General features: G+C 35.7%; 1 protein-coding gene across 2 annotated transcripts in view; it reads right to left on the bottom strand.

Moving 5' to 3' along the window:
• Positions 1-16830, bottom strand: part of LOC134252051 (serine-protein kinase ATM-like) — a 294279-nt gene extending 277449 nt beyond the window's left edge. For both annotated transcript variants that reach the window (XM_062734480.1, XM_062734485.1), the window contains exon 1: positions 16620-16830. In XM_062734480.1, coding sequence (XP_062590464.1) covers positions 16620-16789 — 170 coding nt within the window. In that variant the 5' untranslated portion in view covers positions 16790-16830. The remainder of the gene's footprint in view (positions 1-16619) is intronic.
• Positions 16831-24553: the final 7723 nt, after the last annotated feature.

Here is a 24553-nt window from a genome sequence, read left to right as displayed (position 1 = left end):
CATTGAAATCAAAAACTGATGCACTATTCTATGTATCTTAGTGTAGTCTACTTGTGTGCCAAGTAATACTGTAATCAGACCAAAACTGTAGACGGAGTAGCGTTTTAAAGGAATTTCACAGAAAATTCTATTTTTAGTAACCATGGCAACACCGTTAATCGAAATCATAAACCGATGCACTATTCTATGTATCTTAGTGTAGTCTACTTGTGTGCCAAGTTATACTGAAATCAGATCAAAAATGTTGGAGGAGTAGCATTTTATAGGAATTTCACAAAATATTCTATTTTTAGTAACCATCGCAACATCGTTCATCGAAATCAACTAGAACTGTCCAAACAGGACAAAATACCCCCGCTGGGTTTTTTCAGAAGTAAGTTTTTCCATAATAAAGATATGTATCACACATGAATTATGAAATTTTTCTTCCAGTGACCTTGAACTTCCCCAAATGACCGTGGGTCATGGTCATGGCACACCCTTAGGTCATGGACAATCTTTGCATGAAATGATAACCTAACAAGTTTATCCATAAGAAAGATATGGACTGGACATGAATTATGAACTTTTTCTTCCAGTGACCTTGAACTTCGTCAAGTGACCTTCCGTCAAGGTCATGACACACCCTTGGGTCATGGGCAATCTTTTCATGAAATGAGAACCTACCAACTTTATCCATAAGAAAGATATGGACCGGACACGAATTATGAACTTTTTCTTCCAGTGATCTTGAACTTCCCCAAATGACCTTGGGTCAAGGTCATGACACACCCTAAAGTCATGGGCAATCTTTGTGTGGAGTAGTAGATTCTAATGTCCCTCCGTAAGAAAGATATGGACAGGACACGTTTGCACAGACAGACGGACAGACAGACAGATGGACAGACAGACAGCTAGACAGACGGACAAGGTGATTCCTATTTACCCCACCTCTGTTGATTTTTCCGTGAAATCCTGGCTTACGATTGGTTGAAGTCTGTCACGTGAAGGCGGTGGATTACTTATACCCGGTCAGTTGTAAATCGATACCCGGTCAATGTATTACGTCACAAACACAAACGTGACGTCATAATAGGCACGGTGTAAGCCTGATGAAGTATTTCGCAGAGAAAACCATTTTATGAACCACAGATAAAACTTTAAAGTTTCATCGGTGGGGTAAATTCGTCACATAGTCTTTTAGTGACAGGGTATGGGATGATACCTGGTTAGTAAATTTCATACCTGACTCGGCTCCGCCTCGCCAGGTATGAAATTTACTAACCAGGTATCATCCCATACCCTGTCACTAAAAGACTATGTAACTAATAATACCCCCCCAAACTTCGTTTGCGGGGGGTATAAAAACTGATGTACTATTTTATGTATCTTAGTGTAGTCTACTTGTGTGCCAAGTTACATTGAAATCAGATCAAAACTGTAGGAGGCGTAGCGTTTTAAAGAATTTCATAGAAAATTCTATTTTTAGTAACCATGGCAACACTGTTTATTGAAATCAAAAAATCGATGCAACATTTTATGTATCTTAGTGTAGTCTACTTGTGTGCCAAGTAATACTGAAATCAGACAAAAACTGTAGAGGGAGTAGCGTTTTAAAGAAATTTCACAGAAAATTCCATTTTTAGTAACCATGGCAACACTGTTCATTGAAATCAAAAACTGATGCACTTTTTTATGTATTTTAGTGTAGTCTACTTGTGTGCCAAGTTATATTGAGTTCAGATCAAAACTGTAGGAGGAGTAGCATTTTATAGGAATTTACAGAAAATTCTATTTTTAGTAACCATGGCAACACCGTTCATTTAAATAAAAAACTGATGCATTATTTTATGTATCTTAGTGTAGTCTACTTGTGTGCCAAGTAAAATTGAAATCAGACAAAAACTGTAGAAGCAGTACCGTTTTAAAGGAATTTCACAGAAAATTCTATTTTTTGTAACCATGGCAACACCGTTCATCAAAATCAAAAACTGATGCACTATTTTATGTATCTTAGTGTAGTCTACTTGTGTGTGCCAAGTTATATTGAGTTCAGATCAAAACTGTAGGAGGAGTAGCATTTTAAAGAATTTCACAGAAAATTCTATTTTTAGTAACCATGGCAACACTGTTTATTGAAATCAAAAACTGATGCAGTATTTTATGTATCTTTGTGTAGTCTATTTGTGTGCCAAGTTCTATTGAAATCAGACAAAAACTGTAGAAGGAGTAGCGTTTTAAAGGAATTTACAGAAAATTCTATTTTTAGTAACCATGGCAACACCGTTCATTGAAATCAAAAACTGATGCACTATTCTATGTATCTTAGTGTAGTCTACTTGTGTGCCAAGTAATACTGAAATCAGACCAAAACTGTAGACGGAGTAGCGTTTTAAAGGAATTTCACAGAAAATTCTATTTTTAGTAACCATGGCAACACCGTTAATCGAAATCATAAACCGATGCACTATTCTATGTATCTTAGTGTATTCTACTTGTGTGCCAAGTTATACTGAAATCAGATCAAAACTGTTGGAGGAGTAGCATTTTATAGGAATTTCACAAAATATTCTATTTTTAGTAACCATCGCAACATCGTTCATCGAAATCAAAAACCGATGCACTATTCTATGTATCTTAGTGTAGTCTACTTGTGTGCCAAGTTATTATAAAATCAGACCAAAACTGTAGGAGGAGTAGCGTTTTGAAAAATTGTTTACAGACAGACGGACACCTTACTATCGCATAAGCTCTTCTGGTCTCTGACCAGTAGAGCTGAAAATCAGTATAAAGAATTATATACCTTAGTGTAGTCTACTTGTGTACCAAGTTACATTGAAATCAGACCAAAACTGTAGAAGGCATAGCATTTTGAAAGAATTTAACAGAAATTTCTATTTTTAGTAGCCAAGGCAACACCGTTCATCGAAATCAAAAAACATATAGAATTATGTACCTTAGTGTAGTCTACTTGTGTACCATGCTATATTGAAATCAGACCAAAAATGTAGGAGGAGTAGCATTTTGAAAAATTGTTTACAGACAGACAGACAGACCAACGGATGCCAGACGTATTACTATCCCATAAGCCCCAAGACCATAAACTGAGAACAGACTTAAGTCAAAATTTTAGTTTTTAATTTCTTTAGTTTCATTCAATTTATTAGCTTAAAAATTTGTAATTGTGAAAAACACTTCAATTCAAACATATGATGACAATTTTTATTTATTACAAAAATTATTTCAAAAGTTATATCAATTTGAAATTTTGACTTAAGTCTTTTCTCAATTTATGGTCATGGGGCCAATGAACGGTGTTGTCTTGGTTACAAGTAGAGCTAATAAAAACCAGAAGTCTCTGTCGAGACTGTAGCTCTACTGGTTTGTACATATTACAAAGGATGAGAAAAGAAGCCATTGCCATCAGATCAAAACTGTAGAAGGAGTAGCTTTTTAAAGGAATTTACAGAAAATTCTATTTTTAGTAACCATGGCAACACCGTTTATCGAAATCAAAAACCAATGCACTATTCTATGCATCTTAGTGTAGTCTACTTGTGTGCCAAGTTATACTGAAATCAGATCAAAACTGTAGGAGGAGTAGCATTTTAAAGGAATTTCACAAAAAATTCTATTTTTAGTAACCATGACAACACTGTTCATTGAAATCAAAAACTGATGCACTATTTTATGTATCTTAGTGTAGTCTACTTGTGTACCAAGTAAAATTGAAATCAGACAAAAACTGTAAAAGGAGTAGCGTTTTAAAGGAATTTCACAGAAAATTCTTTTTTTAGTAACCATGGCAACACCATTCATCAAAATCAACTAGAACTGTCCAAACAGGACAAAATACCCCCGCTGGGTTTTTTCAGAAGTAAGTTTTTCCATAATAAAGATATGTATCACACATGAATTATGAAATTTTTCTTCCAGTGACCTTGAACTTCCCCAAATGACCGTGGGTCATGGTCATGGCACACCCTTAGGTCATGGACAATCTTTGCATGAAATGATAACCTAACAAGTTTATCCATAAGAAAGATATGGACTGGACACGAATTATGAACTTTTTCTTCCAGTGACCTTGAACTTCGTCAAGTGACCTTCCGTCAAGGTCATGACACACCCTTGGGTCATGGGCAATCTTTTCATGAAATGAGAACCTACCAACTTTATCCATAAGAAAGATATGGACCGGACACGAATTATGAACTTTTTCTTCCAGTGATCTTGAACTTCCCCAAATGACCTTGGGTCAAGGTCATGACACACCCTAAAGTCATGGGCAATCTTTGTGTGGAGTAGTAGATTCTAATGTCCCTCCGTAAGAAAGATATGGACAGGACACGTTTGCACAGACAGACGGACAGACAGACAGATGGACAGACAGACAGCTAGACAGACGGACAAGGTGATTCCTATTTACCCCACCTCTGTTGATTTTTCCGTGAAATCCTGGCTTACGATTGGTTGAAGTCTGTCACGTGAAGGCGGTGGATTACTTATACCCGGTCAGTTGTAAATCGATACCCGGTCAATGTATTACGTCACAAACACAAACGTGACGTCATAATAGGCACGGTGTAAGCCTGATGAAGTATTTCGCAGAGAAAACCATTTTATGAACCACAGATAAAACTTTAAAGTTTCATCGGTGGGGTAAATTCGTCACATAGTCTTTTAGTGACAGGGTATGGGATGATACCTGGTTAGTAAATTTCATACCTGACTCGGCTCCGCCTCGCCAGGTATGAAATTTACTAACCAGGTATCATCCCATACCCTGTCACTAAAAGACTATGTAACTAATAATACCCCCCCAAACTTCGTTTGCGGGGGGTATAAAAACTGATGTACTATTTCATGTATCTTAGTGTAGTCTACTTGTGTGCCAAGTTACATTGAAATCAGATCAAAACTGTAGGAGGCGTAGCGTTTTAAAGAATTTCATAGAAAATTCTATTTTTAGTAACCATGGCAACACTGTTTATTGAAATCAAAAAATCAATGCAATATTTTATGTATCTTAGTGTAGTCTACTTGTGTGCCAAGTAATACTGAAATCAGACAAAAACTGTAGAGGGAGTAGCGTTTTAAAGAAATTTCACAGAAAATTCCATTTTTAGTAACCATGGCAACACTGTTCATTGAAATCAAAAACTGATGCACTTTTTTATGTATTTTAGTGTAGTCTACTTGTGTGCCAAGTTATATTGAGTTCAGATCAAAACTGTAGGAGGAGTAGCATTTTATAGGAATTTACAGAAAATTCTATTTTCAGTAACCATGGCAACACCGTTCATTTAAATAAAAAACTGATGCATTATTTTATGTATCTTAGTGTAGTCTACTTGTGTGCCAAGTAAAATTGAAATCAAAAACTGAAAACAGAAAATTCTATTTTTTGTAACCATGGCAACACCGTTCATCAAAATCAAAAACTGATGCACTATTTTATGTATCTTAGTGTAGTCTACTTGTGTGTGCCAAGTTATATTGAGTTCAGATCAAAACTGTAGGAGGAGTAGCATTTTAAAGAATTTCACAGAAAATTCTATTTTTAGTAACCATGGCAACACTGTTTATTGAAATCAAAAACTGATGCAGTATTTTATGTATCTTTGTGTAGTCTATTTGTGTGCAAAGTTCTATTGAAATCAGACAAAAACTGTAGAAGGAGTAGCGTTTTAAAGGAATTTACAGAAAATTCTATTATTAGTGACCATGGCAACACCGTTCATTAAAATAAAAAACTGATGCACAATTTTAGGTATCTTAGTGTAGTTTACTTGTGTGCCTAGTTATATTGAAATCAGATCAAAACTGTAGGAGGAGTAGCTTTTTAAAGGAATTTACAGAAAATTCTATTTTTAGTAACCATGGCAACAGCATTCATTGAAATCAAAAACTGATGCAGTATTTTATGTATCTTAGTGTAGTTTACTTGTGTGCCAAGTAATATTGAAATCAGATCAAAACTGTAGGAGGAGTAGCGTTTTGAAAAATTGTTTACAGACAGATGGACAGACAGCTAGACAGAAGGACGGAGGACGGACACCTTGCTATTGCATAAGCTCTTCTGGTCTCTGACCAGTTGAGCTAACCAGAAGTCTCTGTCGAGACTGAAGCTCTACTGGTTTGTACTTTAATAATAACATGAGGCCCATGGGCCACATCGCTCACCTGAGTAAATTTGGCCATTGCTCTTCTTTACAAGATGCCCCCCTTTTAATACCTATTGCTACCACCACCTACCCCAAGGGTCTTGATTTAGACAATTTAGAAATCTCACTACCCCAGGATGCTTCCACATAGGTTTCAGCTTTTTTAGCCCAATGGTTCTTGAGGATAAAATTTCCAATATATTTCAATGTAAAATTGGATTCCCTATTGCGGTCTGCCCTATCCCCGGGGGTCATGGTTTGTAAAATTTAGAATCTACACTACCTTAGGATGCTTCCACATAAGTTTCAGCTTTCTGGCCCAGTAGTTCTGGAGAAAAAGATTTTTCATATATATTTCAATGTAGAACTTGGATTTCCTATTGCAGCCCCATCCTAATGCCAGGGATCATGGTTTGTACAATTTAGAATAAACACTATCCCAGGATGCTTCCACATAAGTTTCAGATTTTCTTGAAAAGATTTTTAAAGATTTTTCCTACATATTTCAATAAAAAACTTGGATTCCCTATTGTGGCCCTGCCCTACCCCCAGGGGACATGGTCTGTACAATTTAGAATCTATACTATCCCAGGATGCTTCCACTTAATTAATTTTCAGCTTCTCTGACCCAGTAGTTCTTGAGACGAAGATTTTTCTTATACAGCGCTATGACAAAAGTATTCGTGATTTTTCAAAATGTAGGCCGTAAACAAGGATGTGCTTCAAGGAACAAACATATAATATAAATAATTAAATTTCATTTTAACTTACCTAATATTTGGAGAGGTGTCCCTTAGATTTGATGACAGCTAATAAACGGGTTGGTATGGAATCATACAGAGTTCTTATGTAGTTCTGATCAAATGATGTCTATATGTCCCAAATGACGGTGAAGAGCTCCTCGGGGGTTGTTAATTTGTTGCCGATTTTGTAGAGTTCGTTTGATTCGAAGCCACAAGTTTTCAATTATATTGATGTCCGGAGACTGAGCCGGCCACACAATAGTTTGAATGTTATTTTCCAGTTTGTAGTCCCTTGTAATATGGGCTCCACGTACGGGGGCATTATCATTTTGAAAGCGGTACGGTTTATTGCTTAAATGGCGAGCAATTACAGGCCATAAATGGTTTTCTAAAATGGCATTATATTTTTGTGCATTTATATTACCGTTGACAAGGCAAAGGGTTCCAACTCCATAATATGTAATACAACCCCACACCATAATAGACATCCTTCTCTGTCGCAGAGGATAGATGCATTGGGAAAGGAACGCTTCTTTTGATGTTCTCCAAATGTATACTCTGTGGTTTTCACCCAGAACAATCTGACTTTCATCTGAGAAGATTACTGAGTTTCAATAATTAGTAACAGAAAGTTTTCTCTTCTCCAGACACCATGACATACGCTTTTTTCTGTTGATCTGTGACACAACAATTTTTTTTTCTCACCACTCGTCTCTTCACATCATGTTCATGTAAAAATCTTTGCACTGTCCTTGGATGTACATGATCATCTGCATCTCTACTTCTGTTTAAATCACTTGTAATGTCACTTAAAACTAGCCAGTTCTGATCCCGCTATGATATCTTGCAAGGAAGTCAGCATCTTTTCGCTTTGTTTATCTCCCTCATGTGTAAATACTTTTTCCAGATTGATCCGATTGTAGATTCTGATATTCCTAATAAATTTCCAATTTCAGACGTGTTTTCATCTTCAAACTTCATTTCAACAATCAATTTCCATACATTGTTCGTCAATTCTTTTGATTTTCACCCCATGATGAATGAATGTGCTTGTTTATGATTTTACAAGAATGCAGAGGACAGAAATGCATAAACTATGTTACTTACTAGAGAAAGATAACTCTCTGAAAATTTCCCTGGATAAATTGACCTCATTCAAAAGTTACTTCCCTTTAGGTGAAAAGAGGTGCATATTGATGACATCGCCATTTTTAAAAAATCGCAAATACTTTTGTCATAGCGCTGTATACTGTAGACGTACTTTTTTCCACGGGGTCTTAATTCCGCGGAATCTCAATTTCCATTTAATCCGCATGTTGAAAATTATGCGGATTTTTTTAGACTGTCACTACATGTCTTACATTTATATTAAGTACGCTTGGACAAATTTCCGCGGAAAATTTGTGACCGCGTACATAGCATAAATTAATACCACGCGGAAAAAAGTACTTCTACAGTATTTCAATGTAAAACTTGGATTTCCTATTGTGGCCCTGCCCTATCTCCAGGGGTCATGATTTTAACAATTTAGAACCTAACCCCCCCCCACCCCCCAAGGGAATGCTTCCATATTAGTTTCAGCTTTTTGAACCCACCCTATTTTTGTCTTTTCTTGATTATCTCCCCTTATGAGGGAACTTGGCCCTTCATTTTTACAATTTAAACTCCCCTTTAGATAAGGATGCTTTGTACCTAGTCTGGTTAAAATTGTCCCTGTGGTTCTTGAGGAGTCTAAAATGTGAAATGTTTACAGACAGACGGCCGGATAGCATGACGGACGATGGACAAAATGTGATCAGAAAAGCTCACTTGAGCCTTTGGCTCAGGTTAGCTAACAATGGAAGAGAAAAGTAGCAGTTGGGACTTGAAACTTTATAACAGCAATAAATAGAACTAGGAGACTTATTGTTCACAAAACAATAAGAGGTCTTTCCACCTTTTTTGAATTTTTCAGTTTTGTTTTATATCTAATTAAAATTAAATTCCATGAATAAGAAACCAAAAATGTCTTAAAGGATAGAAAAAATGAAAAAAAAATTAAAAATTGAAATTAATGACCTTGACCTTTCACCTTGAAAAAATATTCAAGGTCAAAGGTCAAGGGTCACAATGCAATTGACCCCATGCTTCTACGACTTATAGTTTTCAAGTTATAAGTTTTAATAGTGAGAACAAAGACATTAAAGGGCAATAACTCATATAATGGTGTCTCTACAGTCCACGGTTTCGGAGGAGTAGTGATAACAAGATTTTTTGCACAATGGGCAATAACTTTTAATAGGGTCAATCTTAGGGGACAAGAATGAAACATTTGAAATAATTTTAAGAGTACATATTAATGATGCAATAACAGATTGTATAGGTTAAAAGACAAAAGAGATATAAAAAGAGCTTAATTTCTCGTTTTTAGAATGACCTTGACCTTTGACCTTTACATACATTTCAAGGTCAAAGGTCAATGAATCTTATGAAGTTAGCCCTATGTCTCTACGACTTCTCATTTAAAAATTTTTCCTAAAATTCATAAAGTTTCAGGGGCAATAACTCATTGTAGGGGTCAACAAATACATTCCCAAGATCAATATCACAAGTACACAGTTAGTCGAAGACATTAGTGAAGGTTTTGCACCTCTACGGTCAAGGGTTTCGGAGGAGTAGTGATAACAAGGTTTTTCGTAGAAGGGGCAAGAAATCCGAAAGGGGTCATAGGTCATACTCATTGGGTAGTTTTTCGAAATAACTTCTGATATCCAGTATCATGAACTAAAAAGTTTTTCATTAAGTCTTTTGGTTCAAAAGGCCACAACAGAAAAATAATAATAAACAAGCATTTCAAGAGGTCTTTCCACAGAAAGGTGGAAAGACCTAATAATGATCCTTGATTAAGTCTCTTTTGTGGCAATATATTGCAATAAGACTAAAACTGTGGGAGTAGCTATTAATAAAATTTTACATTATTTTCAATTTTAGTTACCATGGCAACATCATTTATCAAAATAAGAAAAATTTTTTAAAAAAAACAAATAATAAAGACAATTATGTATCTCAGTGTAGTTTACTTGCATGCCATATTATATTATAATCAGACTAAAAGTGTATTTGGAGTAGCATTTTGAGAGTATTATACATAAATTGCTATTTTTAGTAAGTACATCAATAATATTCATCAAATCAAAAACCGATATAAAGAATTATGTATCTTAGTGTAAGCCACAATTGATGTCCATATTTGATTTCCATATGTTTTATCTGATTACTATATACTAATTTTATTTGCCCAGTGTTTTCCATACTAAGTCTTTTAAGCTTGTTTAGCAGGTTTTACCTAGTGATTTAAATCTTGTGATTTCAGAAATCAGATTGGGCATAGCAATTGAAGAGAGCAGAAGTGTCTTCAACTTTCTACCTTATTTGGTCTATGTTTTATTATTTCATGACCAGAGGTCCACCTATTCTGGGTAAGTGTATTTTATTTATTATTGTAAGCTGTATGATTTATTGATGGTTTTTATTCCTGAAATGGCCACAGAACTTTGTTCTATAATTTCATTCATGAGTTCAAAGTAATATTTGCTCATGTAAAGTATATATGTTTTAAGTAAAAGTATAAGTGTATGTATAATGTAGACGTAGTGTTGTATGCATAAAGTATGGCACATAGCATTCGTCTTAGAGTAAAGTTACTGTCTACAAGTAATACACTTAGTCTATGTGTGAATGTAAAAGTTCTGTAAAGTAAAGTATGAAGTGACGTATAAGTAAAGTGCAGTAAAATGCAACTAAGTAATGTATAATGCAGTAAAATGCACCTTAAGTAAGTCTACAGTAAAATGTGCAAGTATGAGCAATGTATTTACCCCACCTCTGTTGATTTTTCCATGAAATCCTGGCTTATGATTGGTTAAAGTCTGTCACATGAAGGAGGTGGATTACTTATACCAGGTCAGTTGTAATCTATACCCGGTCGATGTATTACGTAACAAACATAACGTGACGTCATAGTAGGCACAGTATAAGCGTGAAGAAGCATTTAGCAGAGAAAATCATAAACCACAGATAAAGTGCAAATGTTTCATCGGTGGGGTAAATTCGTTACATAGTCTTTTAGTGACAGGGTATGGGATGATACCTGGTTAGTAAATTTCATACCTGGCCAGGCCGAGCCGAGTCAGGTATGAAATTTACTAACCAAGTATCATCCCATACCCTGTCACTAAAAGACTATGTAACTAATAATATTATGTCTATCTAACTTTGATTTGTATTATAGGTCATTTTTAAAGTGTTTTACAGAAATTTCTATTTTTAGTAACCACAGCAACACCATTCATCAAAATCAAAAACCAATAAATAGAGTTAGGTATCTTAGTGTAGTCTACTTGTGTGCCAAGTTATAATGAAATCAGACCAAAACTGTAGGAGGAGTAGCATTTTGAAAGTATTTCACAGAAATTTTTTTGTAACCTCGGCAACACCGTTCATCATCAACACAAATAGTGTAGTCTTCTCTGTGCCAAGTTATATTGAAATCAGACCAAAAATTGTTTACAGACAGACGGACAGACAGATGGTTGGACGCATTTCGTATAAGCTCTTCTGGTCTCTGACCAGTAAAGCTAAAAACTATGCATTGTGACATCACATTATTTATCCCCAGCTCAAGTCGGGTGTACGGAAATTTACACCCGTCTTTGTAACCAATAAAAGTGTGTTACAAGCTACATAGGAAATAAGTAATTATACCCAAAGTGAGTGACAAAAAAGCGGTGGTGTAAATCGAGTGTTTTTACTAAGCTTAGGTCTCTAGCTCTCTGCTTTATCTTTCTAAATTTTCTCAAGCAGAGAGCTGCAATTCTGCAGCTATAATCAGCATAACAATGTCTTAACTCAAGATATATTTTTTTTGTTCAATGTTAAGCTGGGGTGTGAATTTCACTAATATCCCAGTAATATTTTTCATTATAATATATGATAAAAGTGAAACTGCATAAAGGTTAGGACAGTTATGAATTTTCCAGAATTCCAAATATCTGATCAAGAACAAGAGGCCCTTGGGCCTTATAGGTCACCTGAACATCTGATGTATCAACTTTCCAACAATTGAATTTGGTTTGTGGTTTAAAGCTGAGGTCATGATATTCACAATTTTGATAGAGATACCATTGGTCACCATAACTATACACTTAGCATGCTTAGCTAGGTTACTTCATACCTATAGGCAGAGTAGGTGAACATAAAAATGCATTTCAACTAATCAGTCATATTCAGCAATAATCAGTAGTGCCCCCACCCCACAGGAACTCCTGACCCAGAGGCTATTCATTTCACAATTTTAGAGAAGGTATCCTTGCTCATGTTAAATGTTTGATTAATACCAATGAGCAAATTTTAAAGCATTAATTTATTTTCAGTACATAATCATAAAAGCCCCCTCCCCCACCCTTTACAGTACCCCTGACCCAGAAGTCTTGAAATTCAAAATTCTGGAAGGTCCCTTGTTCATCATGACTATGTAGGTAGCTCATCACCTTTTCAGTTCACCCAGGAGAAGAGGAAAACAGGGTTCTCCATCATTTCAAATTTAATTGTGGCACAAATTAAGGCTTTTGCGAAGTCCTAATATTCACGGTTATTTCACGACCAAATTTGCAAAGGAACCATGAAATAAATTAAGAATCACAGTTTATGACACAACCCATGAATCATTAGTTTAACATACAAATGACATTTATTATTTTGAAAATTGATTGATAAATTTAATAATAAAAGCAACTAGTGCTAATTGTAACGGGGACCGTTACAGATGTTCCCCAAACGCTCCCCAACTCCCTTTTGGTGCCATATTCCCTATAAGCTTCATTAAATAAGACAGACTCTACGCATTTGAGACTTTAACAACGTTTACCCAGAAGTGTACCAATTTCATTCAAATTTTAGCATTGCACATGTGCGCATGTGAATGCATGTGCGTAATGACCACACAATCTTGTCTTTACAATCTATAGATTTTAATATACTAAATATCAAAGTATTTAATCCAAACGTATTAAAAAATACGCTAATTCAAGTGTATTTTTGATTTAACTAATTTCACGTGCACGCACATGCACACATGAGCATGGCGACCATACTTTCTTGTAGAAGTCCATTACATCTATCTATGTTCTAAATCCCACCCCGTTTGGTTGAAAATCAAGGGAGTTATAGCTGTTCAAAGATTCAGCCAATCAGATTGCAGCGCACGTACATGCATGTGTATGCATGTGCATGGTGACCATGTCTTCTTGTAGAAGTCCATTATATCTATCCATGTTCCAAATCCCATCCTGTTTGGTTGAAAACCAAGGGAGTTATAGCTATTTTAAGCATAAGCCAATCAGATTGCAGCGCACGTGCATGCACGCGTTTTCAAAATAATTGCTATATATCTTATTGTAGGATATCCTAATACATGCCTATATTTAAAATTTCAAAGGATTTCGTCAAAAAACAAGAAAGATATTGAGACTTTAGTTTCAGCCAATCAGAGCGAAGCGCACGTGCATGCGCGTGAGATCTTGCTTTTTTGACCATGTCATCTTGTCTATGCTTCTAATATATACTTCTAATATGAGTTTTAAAGCATATCATCAATAATTTAAATAGTTACGTCTGTATCAATTATATTGGACATTTCTCGTGTTGCACGTGCGAGCTCTTGCAAGCACATGTGCATGCACATGCTTTCATGATATTTCTTTTATTACGGGCTGTAGATCTCCCTAATGTATGACTATGTTCAAAATTTCAAATGATTTTATCAAAAAACAAGAAAGATATTGAGACTTTAGTTTCAGCCAATCAGAGCGAAGCGCACGTGCTTGCACGTGCGATCTTGCTATTTTGACCATGTCATCTTGTGCATACTACTCACATATCCTTACATTATGAGTTTCAAAACATTTCGTCTAAAAATAGAAAAGTTACGGTTATATCCATTATATATTTGTCATTTCAAGTTTTGCACGTGCGCGCTCTTGCAAGCACGTGCGCGCAAAATGACCTTGATTCCGCAAATCTACATAACATGCCTACTTACCCTAAAAAGGTTTCCCCTTAATCGGATGTGTACTTTACAAGATCATTCGCGGACAAAATTTTCCCGAGAAGAAAAATAATAATAATAATAATAACTAGAAACGATCTCGTTGCAAGCAACGAGAGGTCTTCCGTCCGATTCTGAAATAAAAAAACGAAAAATCTAGCTGAAAAAGTCGTAAAAAAATATCGGTCACACGGGGGATCGAACCCGGGTCGCCCGCGTGAAAAGCCAACGCGCTAACCATTACGCCATCAGGAACACCGCTTCAAATTTTTAAATGCGAATTTCTTGAGATTAGCTTCTTTAATTCTAAAACAAATTACACATTTCGCATTCATTTAAGAGTCTCTATTAACCCTATAAAAATTATTTTATTATTATTATTATCATTGAGAGGCATATAATGAAAATTGTTGCATGAAAAGATTTAATTCTCAAGCTTCATTTAAAGACTTTTTGAATTAAATTATAGATTAAAGAGTTGTCCTTCCTAGCTGAGGGTCGGAGTCCCTTAAACCGGTGTGATAGCTACAATGAAATTTAAAAAAAGAACGTTCTCATAGCCTACGTTTCGAAGTTTAGAAAGTATATTTAACACAAATACAAATTTCATTTTGTATATATGCATGTAAAGCGATGAAACGGTTATAAATTTTTAACTTTTTTTTCAATTTCTTGTTTTTCCCCAAAGTGAACTATCCCGATTAGTTCATCGAAAAAAAGGTTGAAACGTTTCGCCGAAAAACATGGCTCGCCTTACAGGTACGACGGTCAAGGAATCAGATATCATTTATGCTCAATAACTTGAATCAGGTCTTTGACACCAAAATGCTAAAATAAAATACATGAAGCGATCTTTAAAAAAATCACTCTCTTATTATTTTTTTCTTATTTATAAGTTTAATATGACACAAGTGTGCATAAAAAGCAGTGGTTAGGATTTAAACTTGATATTGATACTGGTATAATTGATTTTCTTTTTGAGAAAGTATTATTTATAAGTATGATTTAAGATCTTTTTTTTCGTGGTGTACAAGAATATTCGGTATCGAATTTCATTTGCACATTTAGTCTTTTCTTTTTCTACTTTGAGAACCAGCCAAAACCAATTAAAGAAGACGTTAGTTTGACACAGAACTGCAACGTAACTACGACGTGACAATCCAAGAATTCCTTTACATTTCATTTATCCTAATGTTACTTTCGTTCAAGCAAACGCTCGGCTGCCTCTGTAAACCCCTATTGCGAAATGTCGGCGTTGACAGAGACAGCCGCCATTTTTGACCCGCTTCAGATTTTTGAATGCTTATATCTAAAGTTTAGATTTTTCAGCATTCAAACAAATTATATGGTAAGCATAATAAGAAGGGTTTCTGTTAAAATACCAAAAATAAATGAAAAATGTTGAAAAACAAAAAAGTTAGAAAAAACGATTTTTTTTTAAAATTTGCATTTCGTAACGACCGGAAGTACTGACGACGCACGAAAAAGCAATTCTGCAAACCACAAAGTCATGATCTATCATCTGTAATAAGTCTCCAGTTCATATCCTCAGCCATTTTCGATAAAAGTGCGCGACAAAATCGCATTTTAAAATCAGGAAATTGTCCATAACTTGGCACCAGAAGCGAATTTTCCAAATTTTGTTTATGATGAACAAAGATCATTTTATGACTCATATTATGTGAAAGTTTCATCGAAAACCGCCGAATAGTTTTCGAGAAATCGCCTGCACAAATTTTTGTCAAAAAAATTAATAATAATAATAAGAAACAGTAGAATCACTATAAGGTCTTCCGTGAAGACGGAAGACCTTAATAAGAAACAGAGTAAAAACAATATGTTCCCCAACTTCGTTTGGGGAACATAATAAATCAATATTGAATAAATAAAGTGTAAAAAGAATTAATTATATAGTGTTCATTAAAGGACGAAGGAAATTTTGGTAAGTAGTCACACAATCATGCTAACATCTATATTTTCAATCATCAGTATGAAGAGTAAAATATCTTAACACTTGTGAATAAAAAAAAAAATACTTGAGCTGTTTAGACCGAGTCATAAAATCAGTTTGGTGGTTTTATTGTTAATTTTTCAACATTACAAAATCCCATGATTACGATAGATGTGTTTGACTGATGGTGCAAATGCAATTTCAAACCATGTAAATGGGACCATGGAGAACCCTCAGAGATGATTCTCAAGAATTAACGCATTTTTACTATATAATCAGATTACAGAGCCCCACCATAACTCCAGAACCGCGACCCTAAGGTCATAAATTCAAAATTTAAAAAGAGGTATCCTTGCTCATCATAACTATGTATGTAGTTAGTGTGTTTAATAACCAGGAGCAGAAAAGTTTTCAATGAATTAATGCATTTTCGCTATGTAAGGAATAGAGCCCAACCTTAACACCCAAACCTTGAACCAGTGGGCATGAAATTCACAATTTTGGATGAGGCACCCTCCCTTATCATAACTCTACATTAAGTTTGTTTGTTTAACACACAGGAGTACAGACCTCCAGATTCTGTCTGATATGGTATAATTTTCATGGAATGGGTATATCCAGTTTGAACAACTTGTATTATACATGTATTTATCTACTCTGGTACAATGATAACTGATGAAGATATAAAATTTTACCATTCCTGTTTCCTCATTTCTTGTATCAGATAAACTAGACGATAGAGAATTTCTCTGAATATGTAGACAAAGCAACCACCCAATCCACCATCAAAGTCCTGAAGTAGGAGTCTGCATACAAGGCAATACATCTGCAGCACCCGCCGCTTCTCATGTAATCGTTGGTCCATAAACAATCTCAACGACAACTCCTGTAGGATCTTTTGAAAGGAATCCTTTTAAAAATTATCAACATTATATTTTAAGAACTTTTCAACAAAACCATTATACAAATAACAAGAGGCCCAAGGGCCTTGAATCGCTCTTCTGATAAATTGTACAATCTATCACTTCTATTTGATGCCTCTAACTCTAAGTATCGTAAGACCCAAGTTGCATCTACTGACAAAGTTTGATGATTCTTAGGCAATTAGAACTGAAGATATTTTAATAAACCTATAACAAGAGGCCCATGGGCCACATCGCTCACCTGAGCACTGTGGCTAGGAAAAAGTAGAAATTAGTTTATTATTGAAAAGTTTAAATCCAAAAGTAGTCCCATGACCAATCATGGCTTTGCGATTCTCAAGAAGATGATTTTTAAAAAATTTTCCTATATATTTCTATGTAAAACTTTGATCCGCCACTGTGGCCCCGCCCTACCCCGGGGGTCATGATTTGAACAAACTTGAATCTACACTACCTGAGGATGCTTCCATATAAATATGATCAATTATGGCTTTGCTATTCTTTAGAAGAAGATTCTTAAAGAATTTTCCTATGTATTTCTATGTAAAACTTTGGTCAGCCATTGTGGCCCTGCCCTACCCCCCGGGGTCATGATTCAAACAAATTTGAATCTACACAACCTGAGGATGTTTTCCCATAAGTTTCATCTTTCCTGGCACAGTGGTTCTTGAGAAGAAGATTTTTAAAGCATACCAGCAAATTTTCATTAATTCCCAATTATCTCCCCTTGAATGAGGACGTGGCCCTTAATTTGAACAAACTTGAATCCCCTTCACCCAAGGATGCTTTGTGGCAAGTTTGGTTGAAATTGGCCCAGCGGTTCTTGAGATGAAGATGAAAATGTGAAAAGTTTACAGACAGACGGACAGACAGACAGCTGGACACACAGACGCCGGACAAAATGTGATCAGAAAAGCTCACTTGAGCCTTCGGCTCAGGTGAGCTAAAAAACCATAAGTAGGTCACAGTGACCTATTTAAGCTTGAAGTTTTCTGAGGACTCAAGATGCATTAATACACAAAGATTGAAGATTCTAAGCCAATAAGTATTCGAGATATTTAAAAGTAGGTCACTGTGACCTACTTTTTTGTCTACATTCCCTGAAAACCAGATGCATCAACTGACAAAGTTTGCTGATTCTAAGCCAATGAGTACCCAAGATACTTAAATATAGCCATAACAAATCACAGGTAAGTCACTGTGACCTAATTTTTACTAGACGAATTTCGAAAACCCAAGATACATCAACTGACAAAGTTTGATGATTCTAAGCCAATAAGTACCTGAGATATTCAAAAGTAGGTCACTATGACCTACTTCTTGTTCGACATTCTCTGAAAACCAAAGACGCCCCAACTGACAAAGTTTATCAATTCTAGGTCAATTAGTACTCGAGATAAGAAAATATAGCCATAAAATGTCAAAAGTAGGTCAAGTGATGTAATTTTTGGTTTGCATTCCCCGAAAACCCAAGATGCATCAACTGACAAAGTTTGATGATTCTAAGCCAATAAGTACCAAGTTTGATACTTAGATATAGCCATAAAATGTCAAAAGAAGGCCACCGTGACCTATTTTTTTGTCTACATTCTTGGAAAACCCAAAATGCATCAACTGACAAAGTTTGATTATTCTAAGCCGATAAGTACTTGAGATACTTAAATATAGCCATAAAATGTCAAAAGTAGGTCACGATGACCCACTTTTTAGTAGATGATTTTCAAAGACACAAGATACATTAACTGACAAAGTTTGATGATTCTAAGCCAATAAGTACCCGAGATATTCAAAAGTAGGTCACCATGACCTTCTTTTTGGTCGACATTCTCCGAAAACCCAAGATGCATCAACTGACCAAGTTTGATAATTCAAAGCCAATAAGTACCAGAGATTCTTAATTAAAGCCATAAAAAGTCAAAGTAGGTCACCGTGACCTACTTTTTGGATGTCATTCTCCAAAAACCCAAGATGCATCAACTGACCAGGTTTGATGATTCTAAGCCAATAACTACCAGAGATACTTAAATAAACCCATAAAATGTAAAAAGTCGGTCACAGTGACCTACTTTTTAGTCGTCATTCTCTGAAAACCCAAGATGCATCAACTCACATAGTTTGATGATTCTAAGCCAATAAATACCTAAGATACTTAAATATAGCCATAAAATGTCGAAAGTAGGTCATCGTGACCTACATTTTGGTCGACGTTTTTGGAAGTCCCAAGATGCATCTACTGACAAAATTTGATGATCGTACGTCTGAAGGTATTCAAATATTTGAAACATTTTGAAAACAAATGCTTGCAAAATTCAAAAAGTAGGTCACCGTGACCTACTTTTTCATAAACACATTTTAAGGTCCCAAGATGCATCAACTTACAAGATTTGATGATTCTAAACTTCTCAGTGTCTGAAATAATGGGATTAAATGTTTTAGAAGGGATTTGTCATAAAATTCAACAAGAGGCCCATGGGCCTTACAGGTCACCTGAGCATCATGCAACAACTTTCATACGATTAAGTTTGGTTCATGTTTTAAACTAGACACTATGGCATTCACAATTTTGAAAAAGGCACCATTGCGCATCATAACTATACACTTAGCAATTGCTTAGTTTGGTTACTTAATACCCATAGGCAGGGTAGAGGAGAAAAATGCATTTCAACTAATCAGTAATATTCAGCAATAATCAGTAGTGCCCCATACCACACATGAACCCCTGACCCTAAGTCCACAAATGTCACAATTTTGGAAAAGGCACCCTTGCTTATCAAAAATGTTTGATTAATACCAAGGAGCAAATTTCATACAATTAATTCATTTTCAGAATAAAAGTAGAGCCCCCCCTCTATGGTACCCCTGATCCAGGAGCCTTGAAATTCACAATTCTGGAAGAAGGGCCCTTGCTCATAATAGCTATAATGGTAGTTCATCTGCTTAATACCCTGGAGCAGAGAAGGTTTTCGAAGATCACATATTTTCACTATGATCAATAGAGCCCCACCCTAACACCAGAACCCCTGACCCTGGGGCCATAAAATTCACAATTTTGAAAGAGGCATTCTTGCTCATCATAACTATATACTTAGTTAGTTTATTTAATGCCCAGGAGCAGAGAAGAAGATTTTCAAACAATTAATGCATTTTCACTATATAATCAATAGAGCCCCACCCTAACACCAGAACCCCTGACCCTGGGGCCATAAAATTCACAATTTTGGAAGAGGCAATCTTGCTAATCATAACTATTTACTTAGTTAGATTAATACCCAGGAGCAGAGAAGAAGATTTTCAAACAATTAATGCATTTTCACTATACATGTATAATCAATAGAGCCCCACCCTAACACTAGAACCCCTGACCCTGGGGCCATAAAATTCACAATTTTGGAAGAGGCAATACAGTGACCTTGAGACCACGCCCTTTGCCCCAGGGTAATTCCCCGTGCAAATTTTAATCTTCGACATATCCTGATCCTTGTATATAAGTTTGGTGAAAATCTGCCTGGTGGTTATGGAGAAGAAGATTTTTTAGCAACCAGTACTTTTGGTTTTGTATTCTATCTCCCCTTGTTTAAGGGTACTAACCCTTATTTTAGTGTAAATGGTAGCCCTTGGGCCAAGGATACCCTTTGACAAATTTGACACTGATTGGCTAAGGGGTTCTTGAATTATGGTCCATATTCTAAAAAGTTTACGCACACCGCACAAATGGCCATAGCGTTAGCTCTTTGAGCCTTTGGCTCAGAAGAGCTAAAAACCAGATGTCATTAACAAGGAATTGACTTTTCAAGGAATTTTAAAAATATTTCTATTTTAAATAACCATGGCAACAACATTCATCAAAATCAAAATTTTATGCTTTGATTTATGTATGCAAGTGTAGTCTACATTTGTGCCAGGTAATATTGAAATCAGACCAAAACTGTAAGAGGAGCAGCATTTTAAAGGAATTTCATAGAAATTTCTATTTTTAGTAATCAAGGCAACTCCATTCATCCAAATCAAAAATTGATGCATCAGTTTATGCATCTTAGTGTAAGCTGTTTCTGTGCCATATTACAATGAAGCGCACTGGAGTGGTAAAATTTTCCGTTTGACTGGAACGTTTTGAGCTATCTTTAGAATGATGATTGCCATACAATGACACGCCCATTTCTTTAGAAAAGAAAAATCGGTCAAATGGCTCATTCGAATACCTGTAGAACCGGTATTCCATAAATATAATAGCCAATCAAATTGACAGTCTACATCAACACCGATTAAGCACATGTTCGACCGATACATGTGTTATGGTAACTCCAATAAACATGATGAATTAATGATTATTGACAACTTCGTTGAAATACGTGTTTTACAGAAGCGGGAACTCTCTAACTCTATCTCTCATACTGTAAATCACTTTTTATTCACGAGAACTTTATTTTCGTGTAATTACGCGAGACTGTGTGCTAGCGAAAATTTCCAGATATGAAAAAGAAGACGTTGACACCTTGTCAAAATGCATTAAATGTATCAGATCCATGTTAAAGTCACGTATTAAAAGATTGAGGGGAAATATAAAAACAATCTATCCTTATGTGTTCAATAATCCAGAAGTGAAACAAGAGGCCCAGGGGCCACAACGCTCACCTGAGAACATAGGCTAGGAAAAAGCACATATCAGATCAGAACTGAAAGTTTACTAAAGCGGTATTTATGAGATATAGTGTGATACATTTTTTACAGTCCGGGGGGGGGGGGGGGGGGGGGGGGGGGGGATTTTGCCCAAAATCTATTGGAATCTTAAAGACAGGTTTTAACCCCCAGGGTGTCATGATTTGAACAAACTTGAATCTACACTACCTGAGGAAGATTCCATATAAATATCGCTAATCATGGCTTTGAAGTACTTGAAAAGAAGATTTTAAAAGGTTTCCATATATATTCCTATAAAAACTTTGGTCGGCCATTTTGGCCCCACCCTAACCACGAGGTTTATGATTTGAACAAATTTGAATCTACACTACCTGAGAAAGATACCATGAGTTTCATCTTTCCTGGCCCAGTGGTTCTTGAGAGGAAGATTTTTAAAGATTTTTCCTGAATACTCCTATGTAAAACTTTTAACGGCCATTATGTCCCCACCCTAGCCCTGGCCCAGGGGTCATAATTTGAACAAACTTGAATCTACACTACCTGAGGATGATTCCACAGGAGTTTTATCTTTCCTGTCTCAATGGTTCTTGAGAAGAAGATTTTTAAGGATTTTTCCTTTATATTCCTATGTAAAACTTTTTACGGTCATTATGGCCCCACCCTAGCTCCGGGGGGTCATGATTTGAACAAATCTGAATCTATACTACCTGAGGATAATTTCACATGAGTTTCATTTTTCCTGGCACAGTGGTTCTTGAGAAGAAGATTTTTAAATAATTTGCCTATATATTCCTATGTAAAACTTTGATCGGCCATTTTGGCCCCACCCTACCCCCGGGGGTCATGATTTGAACAAATTTGAATCTACACTACCTGAGGATGATTCCACATGAGTTTTATCTTTTCTGTCTCAATGGTTCTTGAGAAGAAGATTTTTAAAGATTTTTCCTATATATTCCTTTGTAAAACTTTGATCGGCCATTTTGGCTCCGCCCTACCCCCGGGGGCCATGATTTGAACAAAATTGAATCTACACTACCTGAGGATGCTTCCATATAAATAGGATCAATCATGGCTTTATTATTCTTGAGAAGAAGATTTTTAAAGAATTTTCCTATATATTTCTATGTAAAACTTTGATCGGCCATTTTGGCCCCGCCCTACCCCCGGGGGCCATGATTTGAACAAATTTGAATCTACACTACCTGAGGATGATTCGATTCGAGTTTCATCTTTCCTGGCCCAGCGGTTCTTGAGAAGAAGATTTTTTTAAAAATGCCATTAATTTTTCTCTAATTCATAATTATCTCCCCTTGGAAAAGGGCGTGGCCCTTCATTTGAACAGACTTGAATCCCCTTTACCCAAGGATACTTTGTAGCAAGTTTGGTTGAAATTGGCCCAGTGGTTCTTGAGAAGAAGATGAAAATGTGAAAAGTTTACAACGACGACGACAACGACGACAGACAACGGACAAATTTTGATCAGAAAAGCTCACTTGAGCCTTTGGCTCAGGTGAGCTAAAAAGAATTAGATAGAGTACATGATCAGTACGCACTAGTTCTTGCCGACAAAGCATTGTAACAACATTGTCTTCGTTTGTAAGGCTCATTGTATAAATTGTACTTTAAAAAGACTTGGATTTAATTCTACAAGTGGTAATCCTACTTATACTCATACTTCCCTTTCTAAGGAGGAACATATTTTTAATATTCCACAGAGCCAAAATGAATTTGAACTACCCTATACCGTATAACGGGTAATTTTTACTGCTGTAAATTTTTATGAATTTTGGTCAAAAAAGGGTGATTTAAATTTTTACGCATTAATTTTTTATGAATTGAACATGTCCGTAAAAATTAAAATCTTCAGACGTAAAGTTCCAGAGCACTGATTGTTAGCACTTTGAATGCGTTAACATACAAATAATGTGTCCGAAAACCCGATGTAAGAGACAGAGATTTATTAAATTATAAAAATATAAGCAATGCAACAAATTACATAACGTATATATTTTTTTATCATTTTCCTTTATTTACATGAACCATGTGCCTTTCATTTATTAACTAGATGTTGTCATGAGACAGTAATACCCGCACTAAGGTGTTTGCCTCTAAATACACACTTGTACATATTGGGCTTTCCAAGGAAAAAGTCAAATTAATTCTATAATTTACACAGTACATGTTTTTGTCACATTGAGTATAACATTCTCAGACCCTGTGACTATGTGACCTATAACACAGAGCCTCTTATTATGTATTTTATATGCTTCATAGGGGTCGGAAGCAAATTGAAAGTAAAAGTAGGGGGGGGCTAAGCCCCCCATGTATCCCCCCCCCCCCCAGAGCCTCTTAGTTCACGCCTATGTGCTTAATACTTTACCATCCTGAAAAAAAAACAGAATTTAATTATTGATGTAAATTAGATTTTAAAAAATGTTTTGCTCATAACTGGAACTTTTTAAATTTACTGATCCCCCCTTAACACCACACACACACACCCTCACGAAACGTACGTTTTTTTTTAAAATAGGCTACACATGTAGATGGAAAAGTTATGTCAAAACATAGTTTGTTATGAATTAATTTAAAATTTGTTCTTGAACTATAAATGTTTACATGTAAACACCTTTTGGAAAATTTCTACATCACATTGGGTTGCGTCACCCATTATCACTTTTTTTAGATTAAGCACCACTCGGCACACCTCGGGCGATTCGTACATCTGATTTAGGCGACGGAATCAGCCAAGGTTTGCCGAATGGGATAGCTGCAGTGTGATGTGTATTGAAAAAATTCATTTTGTGTTATAATTGGATTATATTTCATGAAATTGACAGGACCTATGACAGTCGGTAAGTACAAGTTTAAGTATAGATTGGGATAAAATAAACTGAAATTCAAAAGATTAGGTTAAAGTTCAAAGATCATCGCATGCCACAGTAGACAAATTTCACAATGTAAATTTATCTCCCATTGTCGATGTGACATTCAGTTACTGGTGCAGATCCATTTTTTCTTTCAGGAGGGAAGGGGGGTTAAAAAAAAAATGCCAGCACAGAATTTCC

The sequence above is a fragment of the Saccostrea cucullata genome, unplaced genomic scaffold (genome assembly GCF_032062105.1).
Source record: "Saccostrea cucullata isolate Sc308-1 unplaced genomic scaffold, CSIRO_AGI_Scuc_v1 ctg1, whole genome shotgun sequence".
NCBI lineage: Eukaryota > Metazoa > Mollusca > Bivalvia > Ostreida > Ostreidae > Saccostrea > Saccostrea cuccullata.
The sequence above is the reverse complement of the archived record's forward strand: the minus strand, read 5'-3'. Positions and strand labels throughout refer to the sequence as shown.